We start from the raw sequence: 14,100 nt of genomic DNA on the forward strand, positions 1-14,100 counted from the left end.
AAACGTGTGGATTGAGACTTTTAATCTTGAAGATATATTATTTATTTATTTTTAGAATGATATTGAAAGTAAAGAGGACGTGTTGCTGGATGCATTCGCGCAGTGTAACATGTGGAGACCTTTAACCTCATGTGGATGAACGTGGAGCTCAGCCTGACACCTGATAGCTCCAAAGCTCGGCGCACAGTTTGCGTGCAGGAAGACGCGGGGCTGGCGCTGCTGACAACATGCGGCAGAAAGAGAGCGCACCTCCAGCAGCAGAGCAGAGAACATCGACTTGACACTTTTGTTTGGCACAAGCGGATGTGTGTTGCCACTGGAAGAGCCCCGCGCGTTTCTAGCCGCGCACCCATTACGCGCGTTTCATGGAGATCTCCAAATGACAAGAACTGTGCGCTGCGGGTCGTTCTCAGCATCTACAGGGATCTCTAAAAGACGTGGAACATGGCGAGAAGGATGAGAGGAGCTCATCTTCTCCTCGTCGCAGTCTTAACTTGGTCGGTGACGCTTTTCGGGGACGCGAATGGTCAAGAGTCTGGTAACGACGTGACCGGTTTTAGTTTGAGTCCTCCGTATTTCAACATCGCAAAGGGCTCACGGATCTCTGCCACAGCAACCTGCGGCCAGGATGAGGCTGGGAGACCGAGATATGATTTATACTGTAAGCTCGTCGGAGGACCGAACAACGATTTTCCTACTCAAAATATACAGGTAAAGAATATAAAGTGCCTGCGCAGCTTCTTGTCCGTGCGTAAAAAAGGAATTGCAGAACTATACACGCTGTAATGGGCCATTCTGAACTGATACACCACAGGAACTTTAACCATTGTGTGAAATTCGATTTTATCAACCTGGTCCCTTATAAATGTGTTGTGCGTCACGCTGTAGAGGACTCCGCAATTCTACCCTCATGACCAAGTTGTACAAGTGCCAGCAATAGGTGTACACAATTGATTGTGAAGTTACACGTTTTCTTAAGGAAATTCCTTTTCAACAGTGATCTTAACCCCTCAGGAGTTGTTTATATGTTGGGCGCTACCTTAGTATAAGAACAGTTTGACAATGACAGGCTGTTTTTCTGAACTCAATATTGTGTTGTGTTTGCAATGTTTTGCAGGAAGTTACACAAAAAAAAAGTTTTCCTGACTTAAAACACTTCAATTGGCAGCACACAAAATGAAAAATGTTGTATAAATGTAAATCAATAACTTTAATTTCCACAAATTTACTTAATCCCATGTTACCAATTGAAGTAAAAGTTTAAGTTGGTGTGACATCTCTTTTTTTTCAGTGTAGATCAGGCATTTCCTGAGAAGTTGCTTTTTTCTAAGACATGAGTTTGCTGCAGTTAATGTGTCACTTAATTTGACACCATTCAGGGTCAGTTCTGTGATTCCTGCAACTCCATGGATCCAAACAAAGCCCACCCGGTGACCAACGCCATCGATGGGACGGAGCGGTGGTGGCAGAGCCCCCCTCTCTCCAGGGGGCTGGAGTACAACGAGGTGAACATTACCCTGGATCTTGGGCAGGTGAGATTGAAATACCTCTGTGATCTACTATGAACAGCTGGTAACCTGCTGCAACCTGCACTGTGTATAATGATTGTGTGGTTTCAGCAAAATATAGCACCTGGGTGTTTCAGAGGAGAGCGAGGGAAAGTGTTCAGCCTCTTACTCAGCTGGTGTGAGATGAGTTGAAATCTGTGCTAGGAAGCAAATTCAGTACTTTGGTTTGCTGCTGCTATTTTTTGGTCATATGACTGGAAGAAAGTTTCTCTGATTCATGGTGCTTCATTCCACTTCATTCACAAATATGACCAAGGGGATAAGGTTTTTCAGTTGAACCGTCATCACCTTGGCTGGCAGTGATCATGTGAATCCTGTCCTACAGTTGGATCCTCTCCAGGAATAAGATTCACGCCCCTCTGGCTGCTGGATATGCTTCCATCTTGACCTGTGTCTCTGGCAGGAGTTTGGCTCGCGGCCCCATGAAACTGTACCTCATGCTCAATTATAAACTGTGAGGAAAGAGAGGAATTCTGGCTCCGGACCGGGGATCAGGGGGAAGTGTAGTCAGATTCGAGGAGTGCAGGTGGACGCCTCGACCTCTCGTGTGAAGAGGGCTTCGGCTATGTTTTGTGGTAGATTTTAAAAACGAGTGAAGAGCTCCACTCCACATGTGTTTGCATCTCCGGCTCCCAGTGGGCCATGCGTCGGACAATGGGTACGGGCTTTTCTGTCTCTGTTTTTAGACGGACTGAGCTGAGCAGAGATCCTATCGCTAAATTTAGCTCACAAGAGGATGAACACATGCACGGCCTTTGGGGAAGTCTGGCTTTAATACGTGGTAATGCTCAGTTTATTTGGGAGCAGGGAAAGCAGCATTATTGCATTATGGTGTGCTAAAAAGAGCCCGGCTAGATCTCAGACGACACACAACACCCTGTCCTCTCGCAAACACACACATGCACGCACACACACCTGTCACGCACATCTTTCACATTGTACGTTGTCTTTCAGTGGCATCTGTTGTAAACAATGCTCACCTGCCATCACTGCATTTTAAGCCGCATAACTCTCAAATCTTGATAACCTGTTGCATGAAGAGAAATGTGAGTGGATAAGATGATAATGTGTTTGGGACAGATTGGTGATTAACTATTGGAGATCTTCCTCGAGAACCTTCCCATCCTCTGGTGTATCAAAACAAGCACACTCAGCATTCTCAGCTACTGCCAACAGACAATAGATTAAGCAAGTGCTCCTTCCTGCAAGGCGAGAAAAGGCACGATATGAGTGAAATATTATACAATGGCTGCTTATGTGTGCTTTTACCTTATCATTATTTGGATTTAAAAGTGTTCTCTCTTGAGGCGTCTCCCTGAGTTGAGTTGTTTTATTTGCCCACCACAGTGTTTCACTGCTCTCCTCCACCCTGCAAACCAAACTCATGCATTATCCAAGACAGAGCTGTCAGATTGTTTGACTGTTCCATGTGAGGCTTTAATAGCTTTGTGGAGTTTTTTCTTTTCTTTTATTCTTTTAATCCACAAAGCTAACGTTCAGTGGAATATGTGGGCCAGACTCAGCTGAATGGTTTCTGTGGTTTTCTTTCAAGACGGACGCAGGTGGCTGCTCTGCTGTTCGCTCTCAGTAGATTTATCAGATAATGGCTCAGTTGATGTTTATGTTAAAACGATGAGGTTCAAAGAGAGGGGCTTTTTTTCTGACAGAGCCTCTTCCGCTTTTTCTGTAAAGAGAGATTGTTTAAACAACTATAAAGACCAATCAGACGACAAGTGAACTCAGGCTTTTAGTCTTGGAAAACTCGGTTGCTCCACAGTGTTGGTTTCACGAACTGATGAATGGTTTTTGCTGATATCTTTTACATCCATGATCCACAGATTGTACTTACAGGCAGGGCTGTAGTGGGTAAAAAAACAACATAATCATCAGGCATCTCTCTCACGCCGTGGTTAAACTTCAGTCATCCATATAAAACAAGTGAATAAACCAGCATAAAAAGGTGCGTAAATTATATCTTGTACATAAAAGGTAGATAAACATAAACAGCGTTTCCATCCATTTAACCCATCACTACAGCCCTGCTATGAAGTTTTCAGTTTATGACAACTGTCTTGACCGGCGAACGAGGGATCTTCATGAATATTTTTTTTTGGAAATTATTATTTATGCCCAAATCAGAATTGTGATGACTTTTTAGATTGCGTCATCTTCAAGTCGTAAGTTTAGGTTGACAAAAACTTTGATTTATTACTTAAAAGCTATGACATTCTACTGTTTTGTGTTCAGGGTGAACGAGTGCACTGCAGCACATCTTCCCACCTCCACTGGATTTTAAATGGAAGCTCTGCTCTTTACTTACCCGTTGTCATGGTGAATCGCCAGATGTACGCTTCATTGACAAGGTTTTTTTGTTTCACGTGCTTAAATAACTCTGAGTGAATATTCTCAGAAGGTGAAACTCAGAGGTTGCCATCTCGTCCCATAGTTACCTTCTATAACAGGGCCCTGTTAACCATCATTGTCATTGTGGGTAGATTGACATTCTGATATTAGCATTTGCCTCAAGGCCCTGCTGCAAAGCACTTCTGTGTCTTAGTGCAGAGGCCCTAGCGGGGTTGGAGACTCCTGTTTTCTTTCAAGCAGCCTGTTTCCAAATCCTGGTGCTACTTTTCTTTGCATGTCTTCAGGCTGAGTGCACCAGTGACATGATCACTTTTCTTTAAATCCTCCAGATCAAAACCTCCTATGGATAATCTCTCTGTCTCAGACCAGCTGATGTGAGCAGACCAGCTCCTCCTTGTTTTTGTGACTTCTTGGCTTTTGCCCTATGACCCATGATCTTCAGTTGGCTACTGTCTGACAGTTAAAGCCAGCTCGTTTTTGTCGCCCAAAGATCTTCCATAGATAGTTTTTTTCCTTTTTGAGTTATTGGTCCAAAATCATTTTAACTGTAAGTAGATAAAATTAAATTGAATCTAAGAAAACCAACCATTTCATCATTTCATGTCCAGTGTGACAGTATCTAAATTAAGCCTTCGGAAAACATATCTCCTTTTTCAGTGATTTAATAATGTAGCTTTTCCCAGAAATAAATTGCATATGTTTTTATAGCCCATTACCTTCATATGTCAAGAGCCATTACAACTCTGTCCATCCCTGTATAAAATGATGCCAAATTCATCCCCTTCTGCAGGAAAGTAATCTCACACTCATGGACCCCACTGTGCGTCTCCACCAAATCACTAGCTCCATTTCCAGGAACCTTTGCCCCTGTGAAACTATTTACAGGACACAGTAGGCAAGCCATTGTTCTGGCAAAGAGTTACACCATGTATCAGACTGCCAGTCACTTCTTTTCTGTGGGGGAATGTATTTTAGGAGCCCCGACCACATGTGCTTATCTGCCTGAGTGAGCCCAGTGTGGACCATGTGAGCCGAACATGCCAGAGCTTACTGCCGTTTGTCTCCCATCGGATGAGACTTTGCCGCATCTGTTTTGGTGGGTGTCGGGCACCGAATGAACATCACGCATTACTGGTTTAAATGAAGTTCTGATTCGATGTTCAGCGGACTCCACTGGTATTTTTATACGAATGTTAAGGCTGTGGATCATTCCTGTGGGCGACAGGTGTTTGTTGTGTTGATGGTGGAGCTTTGTGCAGTGGTTTTGTCGCTTTAACTGGACTCTGATTGCAGAACATCTTGTTGTTTGTCTATGATTTATGGGTGTATTTACCCGGGAGGTTTTGCCGGTGTGTATATACGTGCTTCTCTCCTGGGGGCTGTGATTGAGTGCGAGATTCTGTAACTCGAATGACGAAGCTGGAAGATAGAAACGATCTGGTTCGGGTTAGTGCAGTGGCTTTGGCTCTGCTCAAGGTTTTGCAATCATCGACAGACAAAGCTTCCAAGAACTCAATTTTAGAGACATTTCCCTGGAACCTAATCCACTGACTCAGGGGTCCACCTCCCACCGAAGTGGCGTTGAATGTTTTATTTGCAGCAGTCGCCTCCTTTTGTGTTGGAATCCTTCTAGGCGGTATTGTGTGACATCCTTTCTGTGCTCTCGGACTCTCACAAAGGTTGAGTTCTCTTTAAGCCTTGCTGAAAATGACCCGGTCCTCTCTTTTCACTGGATAAATGGACATAGAAATGGAGAGGTGGTGTAATTTGGTGGTGAGAAAGTACTCAAACAGAAAGCACACACACACACAAACACAGACGTCTTGACATTCCACTTTCCCCCCGGCATCAGCCCTCTGACTGAATAAACATTCAGACACAACCAAGCATGATGCTCGGATCATGGACGCATGGATGACCCTCTGTGTACAGATCCAGTGTTCATGGCTGGACGACATCCTATAAAACCATATTCCATGGGATTTCTATGCAAATCAACAGAAAAACAAGAAGTAAGGAAATTATTGTTATCTACGTAATAACATTTTTAATAAAGATTTGCTCACACCATGCAGCCGACACAGTTTGACCCGAGAGACAGGACTGGCTGTGAGACATGTCCCTATTGCAGTAGTGACGATGGAGGTGATGTAAGTGCCTGTCTTTAGCCGCGCTGCCTGAGGCGCCTGGCCAACCCAGCAGATATTTACTACTCCACTCACAGCCACCTGGTGTGGCAGCAGTAGCGGTCTGGCTCGGCGAGGGCATCACACATCTCCTAAATCTGGAGCTGCGATGAGGAAAAGATTGTGGGGTTTAACATGGGATTTATTCACCTTTTCAAGGCCCTTGTCGCTAATGCATACATGGAAATGGTAATTAGTGGCTTCAGGTTTACTGACGCAGGCTTCGATTGCAATGGAGTTTTCCGAGACCCATTTAATACAACCGTTTCACAAATAGGATTACTTCCATCAGCATACATTCAACAGCGGGCCTTCATTTACATGGGAACAAGGGCTGAATATATTTAATATATTCATATAACAATAAGTTATACTGTACAAAATTTCTGTCATTCCTACATTGTCTTGTACTTGCAATTACAAGTCTTTGGGGAATGAGGACTTTTTTTTATCCTGGGGAAAAACCTATACCTAAAAAATGTTTAATGGCAAAACACAAAACTTCAAATCTGATTATCGATTTCAAGGCCTCTTCTTACGTTTTAATAAAACTAAATGCAGTCAAAAATATTTCTATTTTATTACCCAATTAGAACCTTTAACTAGAACTTGACTTACATGGATTTTTGAGGGCGGATGCCGTATGAAGGAGTGAAGAATTTCTGATAGAGTCTAACATTTTTGTTATCATCAAACCCTTGTGATAAAGGCTTGCTGTTTTCATAGTTTAATTATAAACATTACAGACCAATATAGAAACATTTTTTAAATGTCTTTTGGGCAGCGTCTATTCTGCAGACACCAATAAATCAGCCGTGCTCGACTTCTTACTGCTTCTTTGTAATGAACTGATATCAGCGTTTCATAAAGAAGCAAAATTGAAAAAAAACTGCACATATAGATCATTCTTGTGCTGCTGCTGCACCTCAATGAGAACATTACTAACAAGTAGCAACATGCATGTACTGTATACTTTTTTCTGTTACAACTTCTATTCTCCTGTGACTGTTAGCCAACTGTTCTTTGATACCATACAACTAATTCTGTCATGGAGACAGAGAAATATACACAAGAATAGCCCGCTCCCCTTCCACTGCCCACCTGTCGTGCACAGACAAACAGTTGTACATTGCATTGTTACAAAGCGCAGGGCAACTGTTTCCCCCCACCGGGCTGCAGCGTGCACTGTCTGTCTGGCTGATCCACTCAAACAGGAGGAGATGCCTCGTCTCCTCTGAGTTGCATTCTTCTGATCTCGCGTCAGACTCTCAGGAGCTCACTCAGAGGGCTTCTATCTGTCAGTGCTCTGATCCCACTGTAGATGTCGGCTCTGCACTGCCCTTTGGATGGAGTTTGGGAGGAGGATTTTCAGTATCTGCCTCTTGGAAATCTACTTATATGCCTTATGCTCGCTTTCTAGCCTGTGTCTCATGCCTGCTTTTATTAGATTCGTTATAAACTTAATCTATATGGTAGAATACAGTATCTCCTGTGAGAGCACAATAATCAAATGGGTGAATTAAAGGAATAAAGGAACAGCTAGGGTAGCATTCAATAGAGCACACACCTCTGCCAAGGCCTAATAGTCGTCTTTTTTGTGTGAGGATGAAACACTCTACCGTGGCTCCATTACCTGAAGCATGTCTCAAGTCAAAGAGCAGTACTTCAGTGTGGAGGAGGCAGTGCTGCTGCAGTCCACACCTGATGATGCACATGTATCATCCCTGAGCTGCTACACCCAAACTAGGAATTTACTCCAAGGGATCAATAACAAACACAAACACACTTTGAGCATCTAATGTAAAGCAACAGCAGACTTAGAAAATGATGTGACTGACACGTGTGTTTTTAAAAAACAATTTGACATGTTGCTGCAAGTGTAGAAGTGTAAAACATGTTAATATGTTGCTCTTAAAATGGTGTTGGGTCATGAGGGACGTGCTTTGGCTCCGTTGCCACTCTGTGCTAAGTGGTAGGTTAGACGAGGACTGGATACTTTATACCTTGTGTATGTGACACTATTGTAGGGGGTCAAGGTCAGGAATTTGAGGATGGGGTGGGGGGGGGGGGTAGAGGGTGGTTGTCAAACAGTTCATATCACTGCTCGACCCCTGACCTTGTTGACACCCACTGTGCAGCACCCTCCTGTACTAATGTCTCTGGCATGACACCCTTGTCTTAAGCCCCAGGCTGCAGTTGCAGGGAGCGGCACAGGATGGCTCTGCTCAGGTGTTTTTCTTTTCTAGGCCACGAGCCTGTCAATCGGTTTCATGTCTTTCTACGCCTCCAGAATCTTCTGCTGCTGCGCTTAGCATGCCATTGCTATATTATCTTATGCTTCGTACAAACAATCTAGCTGCTGGACTTATTTCAAAAGTGTGTGTTTAGACTGGCAGGGCAGCAGTGGGAGGATTACGTCTTACATTAAGTAATGCCATGCCAGAACAGGCCCTGTACTCCAAGATGTCTGTTTCTGGCTGGCTTTGTTTTCCAGAGGAAACAAGTCAGTATCACATGACATCACAGTGTTTAGGATAGATGTGATTTTTTAAGCCTGCGAGCCAGTGACAGCCGGTGGCATTATTTTTCAGTTTTTTTGTGCAATCAGATTTTTGCGAACTTGATATCTCAAGAATGCCTCCAAGGGATTTCTTCAAATGGAATACAATGTTCTCCTACATGCAAAGATGAACTGATAAGAATTTGGTGTTCAAAATTCAAGAGTCAAGGTCACTGTGAACTCACTTTACCCTTTTTTTTTTACTCGTGAATATGTTATCTGAAGAATCCTTTCAAATGTGGTGCTGATGTTCATCTAGACTCATGGATTAACTGATCAGATTTGGTTGCTCAAGGGTCAAAGTTACAGGTGACATTCAGCTCACCTGCTTGTGGCCTCTTTAACATGATATCTCAAAATCGGTGTTTCGGGAATTTCTACAAATATTGCAGAGTTTTCCCTTGGACTCAAAGATTCGTTGCTTAGATTGCATAGACAGTCACAGTTACCTCAAATTAGTCTAGAGGAAAATTGTACGTTGACTGAAACTGCACTGATTATCAGAGGAACCCATCTTCATGAAAGTTGAAAGCACAAGCGTTCAGCAAAACTACTTTGCAGATATAGCCACAATCAAATATGAATGTAGTTGTATTATATTTCCTGATCCCACCATTGCACAGCCTTTCAGATAGAAGCTCTTAAACGATTGACTGAATAACTACAACATACTTTAATATAGAGTTATTGGTCCTTCACTATGGAGGACCATACATGACATAAGTAAAAATAAATAAATAAATAAATGTATAAATAAATACAGAAATAAATAAATAAATGAATAAATAAAAATGGAAATAAATAAATAAATACAGAAATAAATAAATAAATATGTTAATACCAAAAGAAATGTCAAAAGAAATGTCTTAAATATATTTTAACATTTATTTTTTCCCTGATACATTTCCTTTGCATTTGCAGTGTCCTTATGCTAATGAGAAAGGCGGGCCTAACCGCAGTCTCATGCAGGATTGGTCACAGGAGTGTAATGATCCAGCCCTACTACTTCTGCCTTTCAATGCTGGTGTCCAGTAGCTGTTTGCAGCGTTGAGCCAGTTCACACTTAAAATGAACTAGTTCAAGTTCAGAGGGTTAGTTAAGGTTATTTTTTATTGGGATGATTTAGCTGTCAGTAGTCCTGACTGTGAGCGTCACGTCTCGTGTTGTACTGAGCACAATGATCGAGCCGAGAGGAGGAGGAGGAAACAGAAACTCCAGCTCGGTACAAACCACCTGCAGCCTCTGCTCTGATCATGAAGCTGCTGATCTCTGAGCAGATGTGACCAGAGAAACTCTGTGTTTCCACTGTTTCCACTGTTCCACAGAGTCACTAACTGGCTGTTACACGGTGAAGAGCTCAAGTCTCAGTCACTGCCCGTGTCTCTGAGCGATTGTGTGGCGGAGCGCAGGGGCTGTGTGTGTGTAGCTCAGTTGACCAATCCTGCTCGAGACTGAGGTTAGGCCCGCCTTTCTCATTAGCATAAGGACACTGAAATCGAAAAATAAAAGTTGGAATAAATGTGGAAATAAATAAATAAATATGGAAATAAATGCAGAATTAAATAAATCATTGTCTTAAACTTATTTCCACATTTATTTATTTATTTCCACTTTTATTGCAACTTTTATTTATTTCCACATTTATTTATTTCCACATTTCAGTGTCCTTATGCTAATGAGAAAGGCGGGCCTAACCTCAGTCTCGAGCAGGATTGGTCAACTGAGCTACACACACACAGCCCCTGCGCTCCGTCACACACTCGCTCAGAGACACGGGCTGTCACTGAGACTTGAGCTCTTCACCGTGTAACAGCCAGTTAGTGACTCTGTGGAACAGTGGAAACAGTGGAAACACAGAGCTTCTCTGGTCACATCTGCTCAGAGATCAGCGGCTTCATGATCAGAGCAGAAGCTGCAGGTGGTTTGTACCGAGCTGGAGTTTCTGTTTCCTCCTCCTCCTCTCGGCTCGCTCCTTGTGCTCAGTACAACACGAGACGTGACGCTCACAGTCAGGACTTCTGACAGCTAAATCATCCCAATAAAAAATAACCTTAACTAACCCTCTGAACTTGAACTAGTTCATTTTAAGTGTGAACTGGCTCAACGCTGCAAACAGCTACTGGACACCAGCATTGAAAGGCAGAAGTAGTAGGGCTGGATCATTACACTCCTGTGACCAATCCTGCATGAGACTGCGGTTAGGCCCGCCTTTCTCATTAGCATAAGGACACTGCAAATGCAAAGGAAATGTATCAAGGAAAAAATAAATGTTAAAATATATTTAAGACATTTCTTTTGACATTTCTTTTGGTATTAACATATTTATTTATTTATTTCTGTATTTATTTCTTTATTTCCATTTTTATTTATTCATTTATTTATTTATTTCTGTATTTATTTATACATTTATTTATTTATTTATTTTTACTTATGTCATGTATGGTCCTCCATACTTCACCTGCACATTAGTATATTTCAATAATACCTGAAATTTCCATGAAGGTTTTCATGAGATGCAGATTCATAGTCATTGTATTGGCACCAGAACCAGCTCCTTCACCAGGTGCTCAAGTATGCGGAGTATGTGCTGGAACATGTTAAGTTTAAATGACTTGTAGACTCCACTGTTGTGGTATTATTTTTAATGTTTGGAAAGAAATGCCACAACTCAAACCCCCTGACTGAGGACACACATTTTTGTGTCTGACTGCACTTAAGATCAGAGCATAAGCACTTTTTATGAAAGGATAATGAGGATACTTATTATTCTTTGGAAACTGTCAAGATTTCATCTGTGTCCATGACAAGTGGTGGAGAGGATTTTCACCGCTGTGTGTTGCTGTCAGGGAACAGGTTCCTGAAAGCAGTGGCATGCTCTGCTTTAGGGGCATTAGGAGTGAAGGGGAATGTGGCGCTATGTTTGGAATCTGAGATGGGTCCACATGCCAGCCAGCACGTCTCTAGCTAGCCAGACCGCCCCCCCCCCCCTACTTCCATCTCACCACGCTCCTGCCTCCTAATCCCAGGCCCTCCTTTGACATCATCGCCAACCCTGTGAGCTAAACTTCCTCCCGGTCTTGCAGCAGAACCGGCAAATTGATAGTAGGCAGCGCCCCTACAAAACCCATGGCTTCTATTTTTAGCAGGATAACAGCCCACGCCTTGTTTGTGTGGTTGTGCGCCGTTCACCTTTTTTTTTTTTTTTTTTTATTGTTCTTTCAGCATCCTGTTCCATTTGGGTGGAAGTGCATTCTGATTAATTTCAAAACACACCCAATTCAAAGACTAGGTCAGGAGGAGGTGTTTTAAACCGTGCAGCAGACCGACTGCACGGCTCATCGACCACAAACGCTTTCAAGTCAAAGACAGATCCTGATGATTTTGCTGCTGTGCAGTTAGGGATTGTTGACAGTTTTCAGTGAACAAGACCAGACAGTTCCCCAGCTGACCTCTGCCCTCTCTCACAATCTGTCAACCTAAGAACTACTTGAACCTGGGGCCATTACTTCTCAGACGGAGTCCATGACTCAACAGCAAAGGCTTGCCGCGTGTTGCTTTGCTGTAATATGTTCTCATAGCTCCCTGCCTCATGTAGAGAAAGAAAGACAGAAATATGAACGCCTCAAATGCCCACTGGGGTTTTCATTGGGGTTCTGAGGGATGAGAGGCAAGCGTGGGCCTGCCTGTCATTCTTCTAAAGAAAATGTATATTTCTATACCTTTTTTCATTTGAATCCAAAACTTTACAGTTTCCATTCAGCTTTAAAATCAGGGGGCATAACCACGAGTTTAGCAGAAAGTGTTTTTGAATCTAACAGCTCTCACATAAGATAAATTAAGATGATCCTTTATTAAATGCATGGAAATATAAAAATGTAAATAGAATGTTAACAAACACAGTGAATAATATAAAGAGTTGAGCAGAATATATTGCACAGGTAGAATTGAGTATTGCACAGTTCATTGAGTTCAACCTTTGCGAGTTTATCGTGCGTGCCAGTTCTGAAATTGCACAGAATAAACTGTGGTTGAAGACTGGGCGTGGTGGTCAGGTGAATGGTTGAGGCCTGTTGTTGACACTGTAGGTGTTATGTGCAGAGATTGAATTCCAAGCCATACAAAGTCCATACCATAGGGCGTAACAAAGAGATCTCTGACTCTTTCACAAATCACCTCTCCATAGAACAATGTTCAATCAAGCTGAAGTTGCCCGCGTTCAGGGCTTGATAAGGATGTTGGTGATCTGCAAAGAAAACTGCTTAGAGCTTCAGAGCCTCACAGAAAGCTCACTGTTGGTTGAAACAATAACTGCACTATGTTCCCTGCACTTGTATGCCCTGTACACTCTGATGGAAGTGGGAGATAGGGAGTTCAGAGAGCGGACGTGGATCATGTGGGCTTAGCTGAAGTCTTTTCACCGACCTGGCTGCACCTGCACCACTTTTATTGCTAAAAACCTTTGTTGGAACTACACGTAGATACGGCTTGTGTCCAGCATCACAAATGAAAAAGCTCAAAACGGGAAGCCCTTACCTTGATTTAAGTGTAATGTTTAAATCCCCATAGGTACTTTAGAGCTGAATTAGTTCCCAGGCTTTTACAAGGAAGGAAGTAAGTGTTGCTGGCCAAGAGTGAGACCTTTCCTAACAGAGCAAGGAAACGACAACATTTAGCCAAAATCCGTTCAGAGCATTGACTGCCTTTTGTTTATCCTGCTCTTTGTGTTGTTGTTCTTTTTTCAGCTCTTCCATGTGGCGTACGTCCTCATCAAATTTGCCAATTCCCCTCGTCCTGACCTGTGGGTGCTAGAGCGCTCGGTGGACTACGGGAGGACCTACACCCCCTGGCAGTATTTTGCACGTAAGTCCCTAACCCTGGGGTGGATTTTCTATTTTGCAATGCCTTCATTTTTGTTGTTTTTCCGATAAACAAAACCAAACCACGCCTCTTGCACAACACTTTTATTTACATATGAATCAATCAAATTTCGAAACAATATGACTGAATTAAATTGGTCTGAGTAGGTGTAAGAAAATACAAGTTTAGCTATACAAATCTACTTTTTCAAAGTTTTATAGCTTTTTAAGAAGATTCCCTTTTGCAATTTTGTTTGTCTTTATATTTATGTTGAGCCAACATGCATATTAACGTATAAAATATCATATGTACTATACAAATACAATAAGTCTGATTGATTGACTGATGTAGCAATGAGCAGCTGTTAAAACATTATTAGCTGCTCTTGTTAAAATCGTCACACTCCTCTACAATATGTCCTCTTCATGGCAGAAGTGTTTTTGGAACTACCACGGCTCAGATCTCTTTAGGTGTCCCACTAAACTATTTCAGCAATTCATCATGTAAAATACCAGAGGCCCCGGAAGTCTCACAGCTAACACTGAACTTATTAATTACACACACC

General features: G+C 42.5%; 1 protein-coding gene across 1 annotated transcript in view; it reads left to right on the forward strand.

The window, feature by feature from the left end:
- The first annotated feature begins 290 nt into the window (after positions 1-290).
- Positions 291-14,100, forward strand: part of LOC133968153 (laminin subunit alpha-3-like) — a 58,229-nt gene continuing 44,419 nt past the window's right edge. Inside the window, exons 1-3 of the mRNA XM_062404030.1 lie at positions 291-711; positions 1,380-1,532; positions 13,421-13,538. Coding sequence (XP_062260014.1) covers positions 445-711; positions 1,380-1,532; positions 13,421-13,538 — 538 coding nt within the window. The 5' untranslated portion in view covers positions 291-444. The remainder of the gene's footprint in view (positions 712-1,379; positions 1,533-13,420; positions 13,539-14,100) is intronic.

Source organism: Platichthys flesus, chromosome 14, assembly GCF_949316205.1.
Source record: "Platichthys flesus chromosome 14, fPlaFle2.1, whole genome shotgun sequence".
NCBI lineage: Eukaryota > Metazoa > Chordata > Actinopteri > Pleuronectiformes > Pleuronectidae > Platichthys > Platichthys flesus.